Source organism: Oryctolagus cuniculus, chromosome 5 (genome assembly GCF_051225735.1).
Source record: "Oryctolagus cuniculus isolate XC-2025 breed Fujian yellow rabbit chromosome 5, ASM5122573v1, whole genome shotgun sequence".
Classification (NCBI taxonomy): domain Eukaryota; kingdom Metazoa; phylum Chordata; class Mammalia; order Lagomorpha; family Leporidae; genus Oryctolagus; species Oryctolagus cuniculus.
This window is the reverse complement of record NC_142871.1, coordinates 43,892,835-43,917,840: the sequence shown is the minus strand read 5'-3', so window position 1 is coordinate 43,917,840 and position 25,006 is coordinate 43,892,835. Positions and strand designations below refer to the sequence as shown.

Here is a 25,006-nt window from a genome sequence, read left to right as displayed (position 1 = left end):
TTCTACCAATCTGATTATTTCCTGATAGAAAATAGAATTTGTAAACACAGAAAATCAGAATTTGGAATATTGATTAAAATTTTTTAGTTGATTTTAAATTTCAGAGGTCAATTTTTTCTAATGATTAAAATTTAGTACCTTTTGTATTGAGTTTTATAAGAATTCTCCAAGATATTTTTAATATGTTGAATGCATTCTGTCATGAATACAGAAATCAGCTTTGAGCAATTTTCTCTCTCTCTCTCTTTTTTAAAAGATATTTGAAAAGCAGAGTTACAATGGGAGGTAGAGAGAGACAGTGAGAGAGCAAACACCACCTTTCATCTCCCCAAATGGTCACAAACAGCCAGGTCTGGGCTAGGCCGAAACCAGGAGTCCAGAACTATATTCAGGTCTCCCTTGTGGGTGACAGGGTTCCGTCCTTTGGGCCATCTTCCACTGCTTTCCTAAGTGCATTGTCAGGGAGCTGGATCAGAAGTGGAGCCCGCTGAGACTTGAACCAACACTCCATTGCAAGTGGTGGCTTAACCCACTGTGTTACAGTGCTGGCCCTGTGAATAGCTTTCTACTTGCACAGAAAGCAGTTAGAGGGGAGAAATCTGCATTTGATCATACAAAAACTTCCTGGAGGCCAGGGAAACACCACAGCTGCCTGTGTTGTTCCCCTCTGCGAAGCACAAGAGAAAACATCCTTTGTACCATCAGTCATTGTTTATCTGCTACAGGAATGTGATTGTCCCTCATAAGGGCTAAAGAGTTTTCTGAAGATAAGTCCCCACTATTGCTTAGATCACTTCAGATGATCTCTAAAATAAATTAAAGTGATAGGATCCATATCATCAAGGTGACTTGGGAAGAAAAGTTTTATCTGGGGGCCAGCACTGTGGCATAGTAAGCTAATCCTCCACCTGTGGCACCAGCATCCCATATGGATGCCGGTTCATGTCCTGGCTGCTCCTCTTCTGATACAGTTCTCTGCTGATGGCCTGGGAAATCAGTCAAAGATGGCCCAAGTGCTTGGGCCCCTGTACCCTGCTCTTTCATTTTCTGCTCCTGTGTAGTGAAATGGACTCTGAGCATACATCTCCTATATCTAAACTTGGCCTCAGAAGCAAGCATATGACTATGTTATTATGTCTTCTAGTAAACTTAGGCATAAGAACTTATTGAAATACTTGTTTTCAGTTACTTTCCTTTTGGGCATCATACTAATTTTTAAAGTTTTTTTTTTTTTTAATTTTATTTGCAAGGCCAAGAGACACAATGAGAGACAGAGAGAGTTTCTCATCTGCTGGTTCACTCACCAAGTCCCTGCAACACCTAGGACTGTGCCAGGCTTGAACCCAGGAGCTGAGTACTCAGGCTGCATCTCCCACGTGTGTGGCAGGAATCAAAGAACTTGCGCTATCACCTGCTGCCTCCCAGGGTGTGCATTAGCAGGGAGTTGGATTGGAAGTGGAGCTCCTGGAACCCAAACCTGCGCTCCAGTTTGGGATGCCAGTGTTGCAAACAGCAGCTTCACCCACTGCAGCACAATCCAGCCCCCAGAGCAGAGTCTTAACTGCAGTTGTAAACACCCCCCCCGCCCATATTGGTTTTATAAAAGTAAGAATGTAAGTAGATTATATGGCTATGAATTTCAGTTTCATATTATAAAAAGACATATAATAAAATATTTGTTTAGATGAGAATGTTGGGTTTGATCAGGATGAGAACTGCTCCTCTCCAGCAATCGCACACAGTGATTGTTGAGCTCACATATGGTCACTTTTGGAGACAAGGAAGCCATTCTGTTTAGGCTGCTCATTGCCTGTCTGTAGCAGTTTTCCTTATGTTGGTTGTGACCTTTCTCCTGTTGTATCTAATGCCTGCTCTTAGGTGCTCCCTTGAAGATCTGTCAATCCTAAATCCTCTGCTGCGTGAAGATGCTTTAGATATTTTAAAACCATTGCCACTTCATCCCCAGTCTTCTCTTTAAGCTAAACCCAGCCAACTCTTTGACTAACCGTGATTAAATTCAGTTTTCAGTCATTAAACTGTTCTGGCTGCTTTAATTTCTCTGTGTTTGACCTCTAGCGTGGAACCTGGAGCGATAGGCAGTCATCCTGAAATATTCTAATCCTCAAAAAGGCTAAGACAGACTCTCATAAGCTTTTTATTCTGGGTTAATTTCGTTAGTGACTGGGGGGAGAATGGGCAGAGGACTCCCGCAGCTGGGTGTTTGGGAATCGCTGTTATCTGACATCACACATCACAGTCTCTGGTGTAACCTCTGGCTCTGCCTCTCGCACGCCTCAGCTTCTCACCTGTAGAACCTGAGATCCATCTGGGGCAGATCCCACCTTGTAACTGTGCACTCCCTCCCACAGAGGCTGAAGTCTTCTTGAGTCTTAAGGCTGTTATCCAGGATGCAGCTGGCTCCTCCCAAGGGCTGATAAGGCCTCTATACTTTCATGCTAGTCAGGAAGACAGCGCCGCGGCTCAATAGGCTAATCCTCTGCCTTGTGGTGCTGGAACACCGGGTTCTAGTCCCGGTCGAGGCACCGGATTCTGTCCCGGTTGCTCCTCTTCCAGGCCAGCTCTCTGCTGTGGCCTGGGGGTGCGGTGGAGGATGGCCCAAGTGCTTGGGCCCTGCACTCCATGGGAGACCAGGAGGAAGCACCTGGCTCCTGGCTTCGGATCAGCGCGGTGCGCCGGCCACAGTGTGCAGGCCGCGGCAGCCATTGGAGGGTGAACCAACGGCAAGGGAAGACCTTTCTCTCTGTTTCTCTCTCTCACTGTCCACTCTGCCTGTCAAAATAAATAAAAAATAAATAAACTTTTAAAAAACTTTAAAAAAAGAAAGAAAAGATCCTGCTTTCACCTGGTGACATCTTCCCTCCAGGTTGAGGTGGAGGTTGCCTCCTAGCTCTGTGAGGTTAGGTAGTCAGTGCATACTTCTTAGTGCAGTAGGTCATTGACTCCCTTTACCCATCTAATCATAGAAGCATCTGCCCACATATCCAGCTCCCATTTCTCCATCTTATTCATAAGCGTATTAGAGAAACTGATCAGATGCCTTTTAAGTGCACTTACCCTGTGTTCAACTCATTTTCCCCATCCACTAGAAGAGTCACTTGTCAAAGAAGGAGGTTAGGTCAGTGTGGTTTGACTAAGCCCGCATTCCCTGGGTATCCAGTCCTCCCCCAGCCCGGCTCTCCACTCGCCCTGACCACCCACCTTCCCTCCTGCTGGCTGTGCATCCTCGTTCTGCCTGATGAGCCCGAGCTCCTGTGCATTCACCGCTGGGGGATCCCTGCTCTGCTGCCTACCCAGCACTGGCCTCACCGGTGACACCTCCCCGACACTCCTCCCCTTTGAGGTGCAGCAGCTTCCCTTTCTGTGTCTGTGGTTCTTTGTAGCTACCAGTGATATCAGAGCTCTCACCACTTCTCATTCTCCCAGCTCATGGGTTGCAGTCCCCTGTTCTTCCTGAGCTTCCTGGCCAGTGAGTGCTGCCATCATCATTGTGTCTATAGCAGAATATTTAGTCCAGGATAGCTTTGAAAAGGGAATCTTTTTTTTTTTTGGTGGCTCTGCTGAATGGTTGGTTTTCTTTCAGAGTTCACAGCTTCCTCATCTGTGTCCTTAATAACCTGCCTTCACTCAGATTTCTGAAATTTTCTTGGGGATATATATGATATTCTGCAGTGTATGGTTTACACAATCCCCTTTCTAGTTTTTGTTGAAAATTAAAATACTTTTGCCTGTTATCAAGCTCTTACACTTTTTTAAATAATTTTTTGACAGGCAGAGGTAGTGAGAGAGAGACAGAGAGAAAGGTCTTCCTTCCATTGGTTCACCTCCCAAATGGCTGCTACAGCTGGCGTGCAGCACTGATCCAAAGCCAGGAGCCAGGTGCTTCCTCCTGGTCTCCCACGCAGGTGCAGGGCCCAAGCACTTGGGCCATCCTCCACTGCCTTCCGAGGCCACAGCAGAGAGCTGGACTGGAAGAGGGGTAACCGGGACAGAATCCGGTGCCCCAACCGGGACAGAACCCGGCACCCCGACCAGTACTAAAATGCAGGGGTACCGGCGCCACAGGTGGAGGATTAGGCTAGTGAAGCTCTTACACTTTTGACAATTCATTAACCTGCCAATGACTTTTTAGATATTTCCTTTTGATTTTTTTTTTTTTCAGAGAAAACTTATGGAACGATCTGGATTTGTCTAGCACAGAGAATCTAGGAACTTGGAAAGAACCTTTTTACTCAAGTCAAAAGAGAGCACTGAAACACCTGTTTATGTGTTTCATGTCAAGTTTCAGTTCTCGAGGTAGAGAATAAAGGCGTAAGAGCTGCTGAGTTCTCCAATAATTTTGCCTCCAAAGACTTCACTTGTTCCAAGTATCAGATTGTAGCTGGTCTTTGATCATCACCATGCTTCAGGCATAACTTTTGTTTTTTTGCTGGTGTTAAGTCTTGGTTTTTGTTGTTGCTTTGCTTTTGTGACATACACGTGGTTATCAGGGGTGTGCTCTCCAACTGCTCACCTTACAAGCTTTGTGGCACATGTTGGTGTCTGGTTCTCTGTCATCTGTTTCCAGTTTCTTGTGACAGTGTCAAGCTTCTGGCCTTGGTTAACAGCGAAATTTGAATAGTTACCCTTTGTTTAGATGACAGTGTGGCTTTGAGAGAGGCCGCACACCTGTCATGTCTCCATAGGAGTGTGAGCATATTCCAGGAGGAAATGTCCATATGCAAAGGTACATTTTGGCTTGTTCCTTAAGTGCTAAACAGCGTGACTGAGCCGTAACCAGTGTTTCCACCATGATTTCATTTGTATATTAGGAAACATGTTATTGGGTAAACAGCCAATGGGCATCGTGGGTACACTGGTGTTTTTTTTCTAGATCCAGCTGGTCATACGTGAGAGCTCAAGGATGCGAATCCAAAAGTCACCCTGTGATGTGCAGGTGCATGCTGGTTTGATATAGTTAGGCACTCTCTACCCAGTCTATTCTGAAGTTCTCTCTAAATGGTACCATGGCCTCAAACAGGGAACACTATGCTGGAAATACAAAAAGCACTTTGTCTTCAGCCAGGCTCCTATAAGGGAAGAATTAGTATGTGCCATTTTAATGTGAATAATGAACTGAATTTAGCTTTCAGTTGAGTATACTGATTAAAGATTGCAAAAAGAAATATTTACATGGACCATTCATTGTATGCTCCCTCATAAAATCCTTTTCGGTCTTGAGCATACTATAAATGCAGGAGATGCTTACAAGCCAGTGTGTGGATGAGTCTAGAGTGTATTGATGTGAGGCGAAGTCAACACCAAATGAACCAAGGGCTTTTAAGAAGTCCATTATCTCCACTTATAATGGGAGTGCAGTTCCTATTAGAGATTGATTTAAGGAGCTCTGATTCTTTACCAAAGCATGAAGTCTGCTCTGTGGTGCCCTGCAAATCATTTTTATAGCTTCCTCTGCTGAGCTCTCTCTGGTTCATCTGCTGGTGGGTTTAGACCCAAAAGGACTCTCTTGCTTAAAGGCACATAAGAATTCCCAGAAACTTAGAAGTCAAAAAGGAGCATATCTTTCATTTACCAAATAGAATATTGAAAAATGAAAAAAGCTTTACCAGTTCTGAGTAGACACAGCAGCACCAGATGTCAGTTCTTGGATCATTTAATCTTTTTCTCTTGTGTTTATTTTTGTCAATATTTTCCTGCTGGAACCAAGCACTAGTTCCTGGCTCAGCTTGTAATATAAAAAATTTCCAATTAGATTGTTATGACCTCATTTTTATTCATGAGGGGAAACTTAATAAACAGATCATCACATTTTTGTGCATGTAGGAGAGGAACTTTAAAATAAACCACCTGGCCCAGGACAGTAACAAGGGCCTGGGATTCTGATTTTCTCTGGAGTCTGAGGGAGGCTGGCGTGACTCTGCATCCTCAATTCTTAATTTGGGTGGAATTCTTACTTATAGACTTGAATCAGTCTCCCATATAATTGACCTTATCCCAAGTTCTGGGTTAAGTTAACTCTTTGCTTAGCTCTTGGATGAATTTTCTGCCTACATCTCTGGAAGGAAGTGTAAGGAAAGTATGAGACATGGTGGCAGTTAATTTGAAGGAATTTAGAGTTTGGGATTGAGGAGCCTAGATAAAATGTTTTTTTTTTTCCAAAGTACAATGATTCTTCAAAAAGTTTGTGGAAAGGGGCCAATGCTGTGGCGTAGCAGGTAAAGCCGCTTGCGGTACCAGCGTCCCATATAGGCGCCGATTCTAGTCCCAACTGCTCCACTTCTGATCCAGCTCTCTGCTATGACCTGGGAAAGCAGTAGAAGATGGCCCAAGTCCTTGGGCCCCTACACACACTTGGGAGACTGAAAGAAGCTCCTGGCTCCTGGCTTTGGATTGGCACAGCTCCAGCCATTGAGGCCATTGGAGAGTGAACCAGTAAATGGAAGACCTCTCCCTCTCTCTCTCTCCCTCTCTCTCTCTCTCTCTGTTCTGCCTCTCTATATCTCTTCAGATAAAATAAATAAATTTAAAAAAACTGTGTAAAATGGAATTGTGTGGATTTTGGTGCCAAATAATTTTAATATGTGCATACAAGTGGTATTCAAAAAGTTCATTGCAACATGTGTATGGAAAAACTGTGGATTTCAAAAATTTTGGAATCAAAACATTTTTAAGTTTAATTAGTTTATTTTATTTGAAAGGCAGAAAGAAAAAGAAAGCTCCCATCCATTGGTTCACTGGTTAAATGCCTACAATGGCTGACAGTGGGCCAGGTCGAAGCCGAGAGCCAGAAACTCAGTCCAGTTCTCCCATGTGAGTCGCTGTGACCGATTACTTGAGCCATCACCATTGCCTCCCAGGAAGCACTGGACATTGTAGTTTCCAGACTACTTTCTCTGGCTCACCTCAAAATGCTTTCTGGCTCCAAAGATTACTGAAAGACATTAGAGATCCTAGCAGGAAGCTGGAATCAGCAGCCACAGCTTGGACTCAAAACCAAACACTGATGTAGGAGATATGCATCCCATCCCATGTCTTAACTGCTAAGCTAAATGCCCACTTGCAGACTTATCTTTGAATTCCTCCTTTGCATGAACATTTTCAGGTCTCCCTTGCAGTAAGATAAAATGTGAAATATGTCCTAAGAGAGGAGAGAGACAAGCACACAAGTGTCAGGGAAGGCTTTACAGCAGAACTGATACTCATGCTAGGTGTGGTCAGAAGGGGAGAACTGATACTCATGCTAGGTGCAAGACCCTCAGATCTGGGGAAGGACTGAGGTGAGGGCAAAGGCACAGGGCTGTGGAGTGGGTGCAAACCACAGTGTGAGGTGGCGCTAACGAGAGCTGGACACACGGTCACAGTCTTTGATTTTTCTTCTTCCTTTCATCATTCCAATTTGGGAATAAGTGTTAACTTGTTGTAGTATGGTTTCCTTGTAGTATGGTTTCCACTCCCACTACTCCATGGAGAAGTCCTGCTGGAGGCTTTCAGTGACCGCCGTCCAGGGGGCAGGTGCATCTCTGTCCCTGTAGAATGTGTGCAGAGGCATTGGATATTGTTGATTCCAGACTACTTTGTCTTGCTCTCCTCAACATGCTTTCTGGCCCCAAACATTACAGAAAGACACTGGAATGTATAACCAGCTGTATTTAAATCCTTCTCAACTATGGCTGATGCTGTTGAATTAGGGAAATTCATTAGTATCTCTCAGCCTTCTTTGAAAGGAAGAAGAGATACCTAACTTGGAATGTGGTTGTAAGGGTTAATAGAGATAACTTAGAGTTAATATGTTGAAGTAAGCGGCTGCAGGCAGGCAGGCAGGCAGGCAGGCATCCGGGATGCTCACTGTGTGCTTCCTGGCAGAATGTGCCTTGCCCTTTTCCCTCTCATTCTGTTGCCCAAGCGTTAGCCTCCTCTATCTCAGATTCCTTGTCTCTCTTGTGTACCTGTTGAAACACTCACCACCCTGAAAGTTTAGCTTTCGCGCCTCCATCAAAATTGAGCCTTTTGTCCTCTGGGGTCTCAGGACTGTTCATTGGAAAGCTGCAGTGACTACCAAATATTTTGGTTGTTTGCATCTCTTACTTTCCCACTGGATGATAAACTCCTTCAGGATAGAGGCATGGCAGGGAGATAAACTGGGTTGAGACAGTGTCCCCACGACTTCTCTACAGTGCCTTACACATAGCTGTCATGCCTTAGGGCTGACTTCATCACCCTATTGTTTTGTCATTTCTTTTTATCCCTAAGTATAACCATATGCTGTTAATTCCTAAGTTTTTTCTGTAGCCCTCACTGCCCTCCTGAACTTTCCATGTGATCGAAGATCTGGTGAATGTCCCCAGCTGGCTATCCCAAAAGGCAAACTGTCCCACACTGATCTTCATCTCTCCCATGTGCAGTCTGCCTTTACCCTGCATATTGTATCCTTTGATGTCCTAGTCCTCCCAGCCACTGAAGCAGAAATTGGGAAGCCATTCTTCATTGCTTCCTCTTCTGTGTCATCTACATTGAATGAGTCACCAGCTCATTTGCCTCCTAACTATCTTTTTTTTTTTTAAGATCTATATTTATTTGAAAGGCAGAGTTACAGAGAGGCAGAGGCAGAGAGAAAGAGAGAAAGAGAGAGAGAGAGAGAGAGAGGAGGTCTTCCATCCACTGGTTCACTCCCCAGATGGCCACAACGGCTGGAGCTTTGCCAATCCAATGCCAGGAGCTAGGAGCTTCTTCCAGGTCTCTCATGTGAGTGCAGAGGCCCAAGGCCTTGGGCTATCTTCTGTTGCTTTCTCAGCCCATAGCAGAACTGGATCAGAAGAGGAGCAGCTGGGACTTGAACCGGTGCCCATATGTGATGCTGGTACTGCAGGCGGCAGCGGCCTTACCTGCTGCTCCACAGTGCCAGCCTCTTTACTGTTTCTTGAATTCATCCCCCCTCTTGCTATACCAGCAATTGCTGCCTTTGTTTGGGCATCTTCTCTCAGCAAGTTTTACTGTCATTTCTTTCTAATGAGTCTACTTCACCCTGTTCCTATTTTGTCTTCTACCTCTACGACCTCTTTATGCCATAACCCCACAAGTAAAACCCTTTGGTGGCTTCTTTTCCTATATATCAGGGAGGAGAAAATTGGTTTTCTCTTGTCAGCCAGCCCCGATCCATTTGGTACTGGCTGCTGCAAACACTGCCATTGGGCACAGAATGAATATTTAGTGACGTTGACAGTGCAGTGGAGTGGGCCAGGCATCACCCGTGGCTCGGATTAAGGTCAAGTGCTTTAGATAGCACAGGATCTTCCACAACCCTGATCTCCCCTGTCCTTATCCATAGCTCCCACCATTACCCTGCATCACATTATACCTTGGAGCAGAGGGAACTATTTTCCCTTCTTGATTTTGTGCAAGCTCTACCTGCTTCCCTCATACTTAACAACAACCTTAGTGTGTGAGAGGCATGCATGAGGTGGTTCCTGCATGAAGTTAAGTGTGATTTTTTTAATTGTTATTGGGGCCAACACTGTGGCATAATGGGTAAAAATGCCTCCTTCAATGCCAGCATCTCATACAGGTGCTGGTTCAAGCCCTGGCTGCTTCTGATCAAGCTCCCTGCTATGGGCTGGGAAAGCAGTAGAAGATGGCCCAAGTCCTTGGGCCCCTGCATTGTTGTGGAAGATGAAGAAGCTGCTCCTGGCTCCTGGCTTTGGATTGGTGCCGCTCCAGCCTTTGCAGCCATTTGAGGATTGAACCAGTGGTTAGAAGAGCTCTCTCTCTGTCTCTCTCTCTCTGCCTCTTCTCTCTGTAACTCTTTCAAATAAATTAAAAAAAAAATCTTAAAAAAATTGTTATTTTAATTGACAAGTAAAAAACTTGTGTTCATCATATATAACATGGTATTTAAAAAATGCACACTGTGGAATGGCTGAGCTGGTTAAGTGTTATTCCTCTAGGCTCTCTTGGTACCTGGTCCCTTCTCCATAACACACATCCCATTGTCTTAAAAACCTCAGTGTCAACCCTCACAGTAAATTCCATGAGAGCAAATATCATGACTCATTGTCTTTGGTCTTCAGTAGTTAACACGATACCTTTCGTGCAGTATGACTTGTGCACCACATTGCATACTGAATTATAATGAATTAGCAAGGAATGTTGATGGATGAATGTCTTTTGCCCTTTTTGATTCAAGTGATTGGTGAACGTCCTTTTGCTTCAGGGTGAAAGGACAGATTCGAGGAGTGTTAATGCAGAAGGTGTAGATTGGCAAATCAGGCAGTCAGCAGCCATTGGAAATTTTTGAACAGGAGAGCATGTAATGAATGTGGTATTTAAGGAAGATTGATCTGGAGACAACCTTTTATTATAGGTTTAAAGCTCTGCTGGCAAGCGTAGGTGGGGTGGCAGGGGTGGGGAGAGGGAGAGGCAAGCGTTTGAAGCCGTTCAAGAACAGCTTCCTGGGTCTCTGTACTTTCATTTCCACATTTGCTCGAGTGGGATATACTTGCTGGCTCCTTTCCTAATATAAAGCGGAACACTGTGGTTATTTTTATTTTTAAAGAAAGAACATTCTTATAAAACACCTAAGTGAGCCTTTTTGCATAGTTACCTATGTGCCATATTTGTTGTGAATTACTTGGAAAGATGGATTATGAGTTCACAACATTAAAAAAAAAATTGCACCTGCATAGCTAGGCTACAATTGTCCGAAGTCAGTGAAGTTTTCATTTGTGTACATTTTGAAATAATTGTTACTATGAGGAAAACTCTTTAGTTGGGCTTTTCATCAGCCCCTTTTTTAGTTTGACATCTCTATTTTCAGGGTAGTTTTGCATTTTTTTCTCTCTCAGGAGCATTTGTGTTTTGTGTTTGACTCATGTGACTGTGTTTCCTGGTTAAAGTTTGTCTTTCATTTGTTTCAAGCCATGTAGTTCTACCCTGCTTTATTCTTAGTATTGGCCATTATAAACTTCTTAATTACAGTTGCTTTGTTATTTTTTATTACAGGGTTATGATTCGTTGATCAAAACGGACTTTTACAAATACTTTGCACTTTTGATTGTTTATTATGGATACCAAGGAAGAAAAGAAGGAACGGAAACAAAGTTATTTTGCTCGGTAAGCATTGACTTTGCAAAGTTGTTTCTGTACTTAAAAAGCATTTATATATCTATGAAGACTTTGTAAGTTTTGCTTGCCCTTTTTTGTTTTGTGACTTCATGTATAGAGCAGGTAATCAGTAGAGGGAATATCTGTCTTTCAGAGTATTTTCAAAATATATCTGTCGTTCAAAATATTTTGCTTCATCCTTTTTCTTAATTGTGTTAGAGGGGTAACATTTGGTTCTACTCTTTCTTGGCCAGTTCTCCCAGGCCAGTGCTGCTAAGAGAATCTAGCGGCCTGCACTGACCTGCAGGTAGCTCTGAATTTCATGTTTGGTGACTTACCTTGAATTTTAAGTTGCATAGGCTTAGTTCCTGCCATACTGTAGCTTAATTGGCAAAAGTCTGTGACACAGTTCAAGCTTACCACCTTATGGGGTGTCCATTACTAAAAAGTGTTTTTGTAGATAGGCGGAGTAGGGGAAATTAAGGCATTGGAATATGTGTCACTTTTAAGGCTTAAACTCTTTCACATATGTACATAAGCAATCTAGTATGCGATTGGTTACTGTTTATAGGCTTAAACTTCTTTGTGGCACACTCACTAATCATAATAAAATGAATGACATGTTAAACATTTATAAATCATTTTGATAGAATTTTTTCACGCTCAGACAATATTCTTTTTTATAGATTGATCTTTGTGTTCTATTAAATTGAAATAATTATTAAGGTCTGAATTTAACCTCATTCCATCCCCAGTTCCCAAAGCATGCTCCTTAAAGATACATTTCCTGTTTCTTAAATATAAGTCTTGGAACTTAATCCAAAATTTGTTTTGTTGATGTATTTATCCAAAAATTATGCTGAATTTTAGGTTGCTCATAGGAAAAGGAAGGAAATAATTTAAGGACTGGCTATATAAGTACTTCATTATTTATATTAAATCAGTCTCTGACATAGGTTAGTTTATAGAAATAATTTAAGGACTGGCTATATAAGTACTTCATTATTTATATTAAATCAGTCTCTGACATAGGTTCGTTTATGCTCACTTTGCCAGCGAGGTAGTTAAGACTCAGAGTCTTATGTCTATTTTATGGAGGGTTCGAGTCAGCATTCAAACATATGGCTGTCTCTCAAGGGCGTGCTCCAGTTAGGAGTAATGAACCATGAAGAAGGATTTTTTGGGGAAGCAAGATTTTTTATTTGAAAGGCAAAGTGACAGACAGACAGACAGACACACACACACACACACACACACACACAGAGATACAGATGGCCACATTGGTTGGGACTGGGCCAGTCCAAAGCCAAGAGCCAGGTACTCTGGTGCCGTGACTCGGATAGGAAACCTAGGACGGATAGCAAACTTAGGAGGGAAGAAACGGGAAGAACTGGGAAAATATCAGAGAGAGAGACTAGCAAACAGCCTAGGGAAAATATCGGAAAGAGAGACTAGCAAACAGCCTAGGGAAAAGCCGGACGAAAAAGGTGCCGGAAGGAGCTATTGAAAGCCTAGGCATAGACTCAGATACGGACTACGGGGGGAAAGCTGGGAGAAATCTCTAAGGTCGAAAGCGAAAGTGAAAGCTAGAACAAACAGACTCGGATGCGGACTGTGGGGAGAGGCCAGGAGAAATGAGGGAGGAGTATTGTTGGAGGAAAGCTTGGGGAAACATACCGGGTAGAGAAAAATGTTAGGGAAATTGAAGCCGCGGGGGGCAGGCCGAGGCGGAGACGAAAGCCACTTTGGGATTCTCAAGTTAGCCCGGGAATAGGGGGCGAAAAGTTAAAACCAGAAGCGGAAACGTAAGCCTGGTTGGGATCCGTCTGATTAGCCCGGGGAGCAAAGGACGGGAAGCCAAACCGTGGGGCGGAGACGTGAGCTGGGTTGAATTCGCCAGGCTAGCCCGGGGAACTTGGATTGAATGCTAGTGGTGGAGACGTAAGTGACGCTGTGTGACTCGCGGAGGCTGCCGTGCGCAGAGAGAGCGTGCGGGGCACAAGTAGATAGGGAACGCTGGGCTAAGTGCGAGACCGCGGAGTGTGCACGCAAAGCCGAGCCGCGCAGATGAGAGAGACGCGGGCTGAAGCGGCTCAGCCGGAAAGCCTCCGAGAAATAGCCTCGGGGCGGGCGCCGGGAGGCCGCGGGGATAAGAGAAACAGAAGTTTAGAAGTAAAATGAGAGCGGGAAGCCGCGGGGATAAGAGGAACAGAAGTTTAGAAGTAAAATGAGAGAAATAGGAATGCTGGAAGATAGAAGTAAAATGGGAGAAATAGGAATGCCCGGAGATAGAGAAATAGAGAAATAGAAAGGCCTCCCCTCAACATGGCAATGAGAAAGCTTGGATTCGGTCTGCCCGATTAGTGAGGCGATGAGCACCTGCGGCGGCTAGCAGCTTATGCGCCGCAGGTCACTGAAGACAGGCACGAATTAACATCAGAAAGGCCTCCCCACAATACTGCAATTAGAAGGCTTGGATTCGGTCTGCCTGATTAGGGAGGCGGTGAGCACCTGCGGGCGGCTAGCAGCTTATGCGCCGCAGGTCACCGAAGACAGGCACGTTATCAACACCAATAAGTCACCCCACAACATGGCAATGAGAAAGCTTGGATTCGGTCTGCCTGATTAGTAAGGCGGTAAGCGCCAGCAGGCGGCTCGACCAAAGTATGAGCCGCAGGTCACCGAACACAGGCACGCATCAGCGCCTAAAAACCTCCTCACAACATGGCGAAGAGAGGACCCGGATTCGGTTTGCCTGATTGATAGGACTTGTAAGAACCTGTGGCAACTCTAGCAAGTAGAGCAGAGTGTGTGCCGCGGGACACCGAAGACAGGCGCGTATCAACGCCAAAAATAAAAAGAAAGGGGGATCTGTGGGGAGCAAACCGGACTAGACTGAGTTACTGGAATTAAGACTTATTCTATGCATCTGCTCTCCCACAATATGGCGCTGGGAGAGAAGTAAACAGCTTCCGCACAGCTGCCTCCAGTTCAACCAATAAACTGTAGGACTTGCTACTGATTGGAGGAGAGCAGCGTACTCGGCGTGTGGGCAGCCGAGTTGGGATTGGCGGAGGAGGACTATAAAGGAGGAGAGAGACGGCATGCACAGGGAACATCTAAGGGGAACATCTAAGGGGAACACCTGTGCAGCCCCCGAGAAAGCCGGCCGGCGGTGTGCCGCTCCCCTGCGGAAGTGGGGAATGTGGCCAGGGGGAACTGCCCTTCCACGGAGGTGGAAGGGACAGTAGCCAACCCGGGAAGAACCAGCAGCAAACCCGGGGAGGGCCGAGCAGACGAAAGAACAGCGCAGGGTCCTGTGTCGTTCCTCCACGAAGAGGGGGAGCGACAGTACTCCATCTGATTCTCCCTTGGGAGGCTGAGGTCCACATACAAAGGCCATCTTCTGCTAAGTTCCCCAGCACATTAGTAGGGAGCTGACTTGGGAGCATAACAGCATGGACCTGAACCAGTGCTCAGATACAGGATGCTGGCATCACAGTCAGTACCACAACACAGGTCATGGAAAGCAGAATTTAATTTACTAGTTGTGGTGAAATGTCTTCTGGTGTTCAGAACCAGAGAGTAACAAGATTGTGGAAGGAAGAAATCAGGCATCTAACAGGTGAAATGTTAGATAGGAGATAGGATGTTTAGAATAAATAAGAACCAGGGCCAGTATTGTGGCACAGTGGGTAGGCCACCACCTGTGATGCCAGCACCCCATATGGGTGCTGGTTTGAGTCCTGGCTGCTCCACTCTGATCCCGGCTCCTCGCTTCATTCTGGCCCAGCCCTGACTACAGTGGGCATTTGGGGAAAGAGCCAACAGATGGAAAATCCCTCTCTTCCTCTGTCTCTGTCTCTCTCTTTCTCACTCTTCCTTTCAAATAAATAAATCTTAAAAAAATAAATAAGAACCATCTAACTTTATGTTGAGATAACTATAGATTCATAATAGATACCCTGTGTTCTTTTTCCAGTGGACCCCAACACTAACATTTACAAGCCTATAATATAATATCACACTAGGACATTGACATGGATATAATCCACCAACTCTATTCAGATTTCAGTATGGTTCCAAGCACTCACCGTGCCTGTGTTTTTTTTTTATCACATGTACAGATACCCACCAGTATCCACCATGACAGCCAACGTACAGAACAATTCTGTAAAAGGGATCCCACCTTTCATAGCTAATGCTCAACTCCCATACAAACCTGCCACCCCGACAACTACTAACACACCCTCAATTTCTGTAATTTGTTATTTCAAGAATACTATATAAGTGGATTCATATACTATATAACCTTTGGCAATTAGCTTTTTAACTTGGCATAATTCCTGTGAGATCCGTCCAAAATGCTGCATTTATCAGTGGTTTCTTTTTTCTTATTGCTTAGTAGTCTTTCGCGGTGGGGAATCTATCACAGCTTTTTAGTCATTTACTTATTAACAGACAGTGGGGTTGTTTCCAACTTGAACTGCCATGAGCAGAGATGCTCGAATCAGCCATATGTGAGCTTTTGTGTGGACATCGGTTTTCAGCTTCTGGGATAAATGTCTGAGAGTGCTGTGATGTGGGATGCCAGCACCACAACCGGCAGCCTCACCTGCTTTGCCACAGTGCTGGTGCCATTCTGTTAAGTGTGTAGCGATAGCTTGCTGAGGTTTCAGTTTGTTTTCCTTCCTGACTGATGAAATTAAGCATCTTTTCATGTGCTTATTAGCCATCTGTATATCTCCTGAATTCAGTGAAATCTCTTTTCATGTCTTTGCCATTTACTAATTGAATTGTTCATTTTTTTTTACTGTTGAATTTTGAGAAATCTTTATATGTTATAGATATTAATCCTTAATCATATATGCGGTTTACAAACATTTTCTCCCAGCCTGTGGCCTGTTTTTGTTTGTTGGTTGATTTGCTTTTCATTTTATTTGGGGGAGAGAGAGAGAGAGAGATCTATTGCTGGTTCATTCCCTAGATGCTGGCAACAGCCAGGACGGGGCCAGGCTGAAGTCAAGAGTATGGAACTCAGTCCAGGTCCCCCATGTTAGGTAGCAGAGACCCAAGTACTTGGGCCATTGGCCATCGCCTGCTGCCTCCCAGACGATACATTAGCAGGAAGCTGGATTGGAAGTGAAAGAGCTGGGGTGCAAACCAGGCACTGCTATATGGAATGTGGGTACCAAGCTGTGGCTTAGCCAGCTGTAGCACAATGCTCAGCTCTGTGGCTTGTTTTCTTATGTTCTTATCAGAGTCTTTAGTAAAGCAAAAATTTAATTTTAATATGTTTCAATTTATCAATTTCTTCTTTTGTGAATTATGCTTTTGGTGTCAATTCTGACAGTCTTCAGCCTAACTCTAGATTTTGAAGGTTTTTTCTTAAGGGTTTTATAATGTATATTTTATATTTAAGGCTATTACCCATTTCAAGTTAATTTTTGTATGAGATTTTTTTTTTTTTGGTTTGCCTATGGATGCCCTGCACGGTGTTTTTAAAAAGGTGTGTGCCTTTTCACCTGAATCCAAAGTGATTCCAATAATAAAAGTAATGGGCAGTTCTTGAATAGCCACCTGCTCAGTGTTAAAGCTCTTCATGTCCCTAAAATGTAGAGTAAGGGGCGACTCTTAAACTGAGAACACAACCCAAACTGTTCTGGAAGAATAGCAGTTTTATCGCCTTTGATATGTCAAATGCCTACCTTGACTTCTTCTGAAAAGTATTCTGAGGCTAAAAAGAAAAACATATCCAAAAGCGCTTAAATGCAACCTTGGGAGATGTAAGATAAGGGCATAAATCTGGAGTGCTATTGAAATAGTACTTGGGGTTGGCGCTGTGGCAGCAGGTTAAAGCTGTGCCCTGCAGTGGCAGCATCCCATATGGGCGCCGGTTCGAGTCCTGGCTGCTCCACTTCCAATCCAGATTACTGCTGGTGCTCTTGGGAAAGCTCTGAAAGATGGCTCAAGTTCTTGGGCCCCTGCACCCATGTGGGAGACCCAGAAGAAGCTCCTGGCTCCTGACTCTGCCTGACCAAGCCTCAGCCACTGCAGCCATTTGGGGAGTGAACCAGTGGATGGAAGACATCTCTCTCCTTCTCTGGCTCTCTCTCTGTAGCTCTGTGTTTCAAATAAATAAATCTTTAAAAAAAAAAAAAGAAATAATATTCAACATGATTTGTTATTGGGAAGTGACAGAGAGGAAGCTGAGAAAGAGAGAAAACAAGCCTGTAGTTTCCTTATTATAATACAATGACCAGAAATGGTCAAGCTATTAAAAGCAAAAAGTGATTAAAAAAAAAAAAAAAACACAATCCCCCAAACCCCGTCATTAGAAGAGAGCCAAAGTTTTGCTTCTTTTCAAATGCCTTTGACAAAACTGTGCCACTGTCGTAAAGAAGAATCACTGACAGAAGTCACCTGGATGCCGGTTTCTGACAGCATGGGGCAGGTTTCTCTGCAGTAGAGTACTTAGAGGCCATGGAAGCAAGCTGTCTGCAGAGGAACATTAAGGGCAGACCAAAGTGAGGACCCCACAGTTTTCTCTTACTGAGTCACGCCACCTGTCTCAGCTGTTTGCTCGTGGTCAGAAGAAAGCAAGGACTTTCCCTGAGGTTCTGCCTGCTACCACAGTGGTGTATCTGAAACCCCAGAACTTGCCTTTCACTTCCGTTTGGGCCTTGCTCCTTCCTGGTCCCCTTTGCGGTGGTTACATGGTGCGAGTGATATCTTATCATGCAGCTTCCTAAACACTGTGTGACTGTTTGGGTAAGTGATTCTTTACCAGAACTCCTTTGTTGATGGCTGTCTCTCTGAATGTAGCATCGAAGTTAAATTTAAAAGATGCTATTTTGATGTTTGGTTCAAAATTTAGTGATTTGAGTGTCACCTGGTCCTTCCTTCCTCATAGCTTATCTTGAAATACTGCTGTGCAAGTTGAAACAGCAAGGGTGGGTTAGTATCACTTCCAGATTCATTCTGGGGAGGTCCTGGTACGTTTTCAGGATCTCCTCACCTTGGCCCCCCTGGTTTCAGGAGCTGCAGTGTAGTGTTGTTCATTCCAGAACAAATGAGTCATGAGATCCTTTCCCATGGGTTTGCAAAGAATTGCTGTGTTCAAAAGCAGAGTCTTATAGGTGTATTAATTCTGTGATCCCTGACAGATATTGAGAATAAATGAGAACTCACTGACGCAAGTAGATTCTGCTTTCTGTCCTGTTTGTCTGTGTGTGATCAGGACCCCCACTTCCTCTTCTCCTGCTTGTGGTTGGAATGCAGGTCTTTTTCCAGTAGTGCCATATGGGGCTGTCTTCCTCCATACTCATTTGACATTATTTGGTTTTTGTGAGTTTCATGTAGATCCCCCTATGCTATTTGTATGTGTGCTTGAAAGTGCTTTGAAAGTGTATTTTTCAGAATCAATGATTAACTGAAGACACCAAAAATACATTTGTATTTTTGAATGGAAGTGGTGTGCCTTGGAAGGTTTACGTTTGTCTCTGATAAGGTGTGGGAGGGCTTGTGCATGGACTCTGAGTGATAAAGCGTCATCAGCAGACCCTGCCTCCTCCAGGTCCCCCCTCCCTAGATCTGCTGGCTCCCACCACCAGTATTCCCTGGTTATCAAGAGAAGCAGAACGGCCACTCCCACTGCATCTCTGCTCTTACCAACCACTGCAGAGCTGGCACCACAATCCCTGCCACCTCTGGCCGCCTCCGTGGTGATGGATGCAGAGTGTAGAACCAGCCTTAGCTCCCACCCTACTTCTCAGATACCTCCTCACCCCTCTCCCCAGCCTCTGCCCTGGCAGTACAACGACCGTGAGCTTATGACCTCAAGCAGAAGACCTGATATTTGAAAATCACTGCTGTGTATACCTTGGGCAAGTTTCCTAAACTTCTTTTACCTTCCATCTCTTCAATTGCTAAATGCAGCATCCCAGCTAAAAATGGGGAGAAGAAGAAGCCCAAATGGTATACCACAGGGAAGACCAGGGCTGAGCTGCTGGTCCTTCATCCCATTCTTCAGGGAAGAGGATTTGCAGACCATTTGAACCTACTGCATAGTTTTTTTAGTGTGCATGTTTAGGAAGTTATATAACTTTTCCATTCAAACAAAACAAACCAGTATAGTTGTGAAAATTGAGCTGATAGAGCGAGAATGCCTGCTACAGTAGGTATTCAAATATTCTTTAAAAAATTATGTATTTACTTACAGAGAGGAAGAGACAGCGAGAGAGTGAGAAAGCAAGAGAGAGATCGTCCATCCTGCACTCAGTGGTTCACTCCCCAACTGGCTGCATAACCAACTGTGCCACAGTGCCTGCCCCCTCAAACACCCCTTTGATAACAAACCATACCTAGCCTCCTGTACCCATCTGTGCCCTCTTCATCACATAGTTCTCATATTGATGCCCTAGTCCCATCCTGTGAACTGTTCTTGGCATTCAGATCAGAGAGCAATGACAACATTACAAGTTGGAATCATAGTTTCCCAAAGATGATTTGTTGGCATCGCTAGGCTCTAGAATATGATAAAACTGAATTATATATTGTGGTCTAAATGGCCTTGAGAAATGTGAAGCATCCTTTTGTTTAACAGTTGGACCACATGTCCACGAGGCTTGGTGGACAGATGTGCTGGCTCTGTGGCTTTCCATGCATAAAATTGGGAATCAGAGCCCCACTACCTCTGTTGCTTGGCATCCTATGAAGTCTCGCATGTGCTGGAGATATGGACCCTCTCAGCCCTCAGAGTCGCCAGGCAGGGATGGGGTGGCCAAGGACCTAGGCCAGTCACCTTTAGCTACGAGCTGCACCTTACCTCAGTACTTGGTGTGAGTACTATCCTTTCTGTACATGCCTTGCTGTGACACAAGCTTGTAAAAATGGATCCAGATTGTTTTTATACCTAAAAGCTAATAAATAGAAATTTTGATGCCCAAATATGATTTGACTGCTGGGGGAATTTGGACTCAAAGGAGTTGAATAACTTCAGTGCAGTGACACAGCAGGTAAGCAAAGGAGGATTTGAGCCCACCTCTGTCCTGGACCCTGTGCTGCTTGCCCAAGGCTGTGTGACACCTTGGTGGCAAAGACTAGAACACAGCTTGCCTGACCTGCTCTCTTCACAGTGTGGGTTGAGTCCTGGCAGCTTAATGTTAATTTGTACATTGTAAACTAATTTGGAGAAATGTATTCTGGATTCTAAAGATCTGACTTAAAAAAAGTAACATTTTAAAAGTAACATGTTTATGATTTGAAGATATCCCATACCACCTGTCTTGTTAGTTTTATCCATCCATAGTATATTTAGCGCCAGAGTATTAACCAGCCAAGGCAATAGGGAACATGCAGTAGTACTCTGCCTGTGTGAGTCAGGGTCTTGCATTGCAGTTTTCCACTTTCTACTCTAAGATAACATCTTGTCCAAAAGAATAATTGCCCATAGTAGAAATGAATGCAGAAATGCATTTAAGCCGAAAGCCTCTGTTTGCCTCTTGGTTAGGACCTGAGATCCCGTGGAAGGCATCACCTGGGCAGGGCTGGCTGACATCCACGCAGTGGTTGACATCAGGATGTATTCTGTGTCTCCAGACTCACAGAGGCAGACTTTGAGCCCTAGGAAAGAACTGTCTCTTTCTGTAATGCCCGTTGTAAGAGTGAATGAACCACGTGGGTAGAGGGGTGTGATATGAACTCTGCCCTTTCTTTAGTTAACAGGCTGTAGATTGTTTTTTATTGCTGGCTAAAGGCCATTAGAGAAGATTTGACCATTCTTAGTATGTCTGAAATTTGAGAAGAAACATACTACCAGTTGTTGGATTTAGATATTCTATCATATCACAGGTTTTAATTGTGTTAAGATTTCAACAGCAAATAGAGGCCGGCGCTGCGGCTCACTAGGCTAATCCTCCGCCTGCGGCACCGGCACTTCGGGTTCTAGTCCTGGTTGGGGCGCCTGATTCAGTCCCGGTTGCTCCTCTTCCAGTCCAGCTCTCTGCTGTGGCCCTGGGAAGGCAGTGGAGGATGGCCCAAGTGCTTGGGCCCTGCACCCACATGGGAGACCAGGAGGAAGCTCCTGGCTCTTGGCTCCTGGCTTCGGATCAGCACAGCGCGCTGGCCACAATGCGCCGGCCGTGGTGGCCATTTGGGGGGTGAACCAACGGAAATAGGAAGACCTTTCTCTCTATCTCTCTCTCTCTCACTGTCTAACTCTGCCTGTCAGAAAAAAAAAAAAAAAAGCAAATAGAGCAGTTTTAAGGATCCAGTCTGCATTTACTCTGTATCATCTTAATATTTGGTCATTTTATTCTGTGAATTTCACTGTGCCTACTGATTTTCATAAAAGTTAATACTAATGGCATTTGTTGGTACTTTTTATATTTTTTCAGCTTTTATTTAATAAATATAGATTTCCAAAGTACAACTTTTGGATTATAGTGGCTTTTTCCTCCCTTAACCTCCCTCCCACCTGCAACCATCCCATCTCCTGCTCCCTCTCCCATCCCATTCACATCAAGATTCATTATCAATTATCTTTATAATTTTTATAATTCATTTGAAAACCAGAACTAGAAGGGGAGAGAGAGAATGTGTATGCATGTGTGTGTGTGTGTGTGTGTCTGTCTGGCGGTGGACTGAGAGAGAGAGAGAGATCACTTATCTCCTAATTCTCTCACTAAATGACTAACAGTTGGGGCTGGTCCAGGATGAAGCTGGGAGCTAGGAACTCTATCCCGGTCTCCCACATAGGTGGCAAGGACCCACATACTTGAGCCATCATCTGCTGTCTTAGCATCTGCTCCATTAGTAGCAAGCTGGATCAGAAGTGGAGGCAGGACTGCCTCCCGAGTACTCCAGTATGGGATGCAGGTGTCCCAAGCTGTGGCTCCACCTGCTGTGCCACAGCATCCACCCCAACTTGTAAGTACTTTACAAAGTGCTTTCAAGACATTCCTCACAATGATCATACAGTAGATATAAATGCAGATGATTAATTTATTGTTTAGGAGGTTAAGGACTTGCCCCCAATTACTTAGCCTCACAATGGCAGTTCTGAATCCTGAATCCCTGAATCCCTATTTACCGCGTTTATATCTCTGTTTTTCTTCATTCTGCATTGTCTCAGTTTACATTGTGTGAAATAATTTTACTTTGAAAGGGAGATTAGAACAGCCTATTAGCATCATAACACAGTAAATAGGAAGAAAATCATAGATGGCTTTAGTAGTAGAATGTTTTAGTTGACTTTACTGGAAACCATACTGATTTCAGGTTCAGGGAACCATCGTTGATGGCTGTTGTGTCGTATGCAATCACAGCACTGCCCAGGAATATTCTCTTGCATGACCTTCATAGCTCTTGCTTGTTTGTTTATGTGTTTACAGTCAGTCTCCTCTTGAGTGGCCATCTAGGGGGTGGAGCCTTTAATAGTTCAGGTCACCCTCAGTGTTTAATAGAGATTGGTATGTAACAAATGTTAAATATTTGCTGACAAACTGACAGACTAAGAATATTTGAAACAGCTTCTTAACTGTAGGATATAAATGGTTTTTGAGTCTCAGTTTTTATCACCACAGAATTTTCAGGATTCAGCAGTTTTGTTAAGAGGTTTTCACAATTCAACACTTTTTTTAATCTAAAAAAGATTAAGAATGTTTCAAAACCATTTCTTACAAAAAATTTGTAATTGCCTTTTTTAACAATATTGTTATCATTAACTCTTGCCTGCATTGTAATGTTGCTTATGGCTTACATTTCCTATTTCTCAATTAAGCTCAGACCAAGAGGCTCTTAAGGGACATTTACATTGCTTATCATACATTACTGTGAAAAACATCCATGGTCAGGTTTGATCGTCTCATGTTTCAAGGAAATCATTAACTTTTTTTCTAAAGAGATTAAAAACAAGAAGGGCTTATAAACAGCCACTAACAGGTATATTGTGCTTAATTTTAAAGGGACAGGCAGAGTTACTTGATTTGATTCCATATAGAGTACTGATTTTTCAGGCCAAAAGTTACAACCCATTGGGGATGATCAATGGGAACCAGCATTTTTTTAATGGACTGGAACAGAACAGATTGCACTAGGCTAAGCTAGGCTGAAAAGAAAAATATCAGAGATGGTGTGTGTAGTAATAAAAAATAATCACTCATAAAAATTTTGTTTTAAATATTTATAAGTGCATATTTAATCACAAAATGATCTTTTATTGTGGGCCACGATCTCAAATGCCTCTAGGATATGGAGAGTGAGGTTATTTTTTTTTTATCATTAAAAAAGGAATTTCTTTGAAAAGTATTCATCTAACACACATTGAGCAGTTGTTCCAAGGCAGCTGTGCACAAAGTGCCTGTTCTGTAAATATCCCTTCCCACAGAACAGTGTCCTTACACTATTAGGATAATGTCAAGGATCAATGACAAGCAGGCTTCTATTTAACCTGAAATCACAGAGTGATTTGGATATCCCAAATTCCAAATAGAGACCAATAAAATTGCAGCAAAACCCCAGGTGGAATTAACGCATTTATGAAGCTTGGATCACTTTGGACCCCCTGTAAATTTCTTCTCTTCCGGAACTACATGTTAGCCATGGAGCCTTGGGTATAGTTTTCTTTAAAACAGAAATGATAATACTGTCTACTTTATAAGGTTGTTGAGAGAATTAAATGCACTAAAATTTATAAAGAATATTTTTTAAAATAAGCACTAATGAATTTTAGTAGAAAATTGTGCTCTATAAATGAGAAAAAGTAAGAATAAATACATATGCACACATCTTATGTAAATTTCAAGCTGTTCTATATCCCACGCCCCCAACCCATCAATTTACATAATCTAGGCATAGTTCTCAGTGAAAGGCCTGGGAGTCCACAGTCCAAGATTCCAAGGGAAGAAAAGTGATTGGAGCCAGTCAGCTGTCCACTCAGCTCTCTTATTGTTTTGACAGTTGAGGACAGTTGCATCTGAACTGGCTCCTGAATACGAATTTAAACCTAGCACTCTTGGCTTGAGATAGCTTTAGTTATGTTGCTATAAACCGAATGTTCAGGCCCCTGCTCCCCCTGAAATTCACGTATTGAAGCCCCAAGTCCCTGGTGTGATGGTATTAGCAGCTGCATGGATCTTTAGGAGATAATTAGGTCACAAGGGTAGAGCCCTCAAGATAGAATTAGTGCCCTTTTAAGAGAGACACAGGGAAGATGTTTTCTCTCTGTCTACAGTGGGAGGAGACAGCGAGAAGGCAGCCAAGTACAAGCCAGGAGGAGGGCTCTCTCCAGGAACTCCAGGACTCAAATCAGCACTGAGACCTTCAACTTCCCAGCCTCTAGAACTGTGAGAATAAATGCAGGTTGTTTCCGGTCTCCTTGCTGACCTCCACGGAGTAGTTATCAGCAGCAACACCAACTAAGATGCTAAGATGTGCCAGCATCCAACGCCTTCCACTGTTGCTGCTCAGAGACCTTTCAGTAAGAGAAAAGTGAGTTCTGAGCCAAAAATTCTTTGTGCCACAGCTCTGAAGCTTCAGTTCTCACACTTGCAATTCAGCTGCTGGTGTCTTTTCCCTGAAAACTTACATCTGAAAATTCCAACTAATCATCTTCATTCTGTCTACCCTCATAAGTCAAGTTTTAACTGCCTAGTTTCCCACGCATCTTGCCAGATTAGTATTCCTGGGCAGAGCTCAGATATGTCACTTCTGTGTCCCAGCTTCTTGCTGGCATTTGAGATTCTTACACAATATGGCTCGTTCCTACCCTTCTGTCTTTATAATATACTTTGGTTTTCTGTGCATGTCGTGCACTTTTTCCCACTTAGAACTTGGACTTCTGTATACAAAGCTGTTTTTTATTCTCCTATAGACAGTGATGAGTGCATCC

General features: G+C 43.8%; 1 protein-coding gene across 8 annotated transcripts in view; it reads left to right on the top strand.

Annotated features, from left to right (window-relative positions):
• Window positions 1-25,006, top strand: part of NCOA7 (nuclear receptor coactivator 7) — a 162,484-nt gene that overhangs the window by 14,996 nt on the left and 122,482 nt on the right. For 7 of the 8 annotated variants that reach the window (XM_070073629.2, XM_008263471.5, XM_008263473.5 and 4 more), the window contains exon 2: window positions 11,014-11,124. In XM_070073629.2, the coding sequence (XP_069929730.2) occupies window positions 11,075-11,124 (50 nt within the window). In that variant the 5' untranslated portion in view covers window positions 11,014-11,074. Of the gene's footprint in view, window positions 1-10,476; window positions 10,594-11,013; window positions 11,125-25,006 lie in introns of those variants that run through there. The other variant, XM_070073628.2, reaches the window with a different exon arrangement.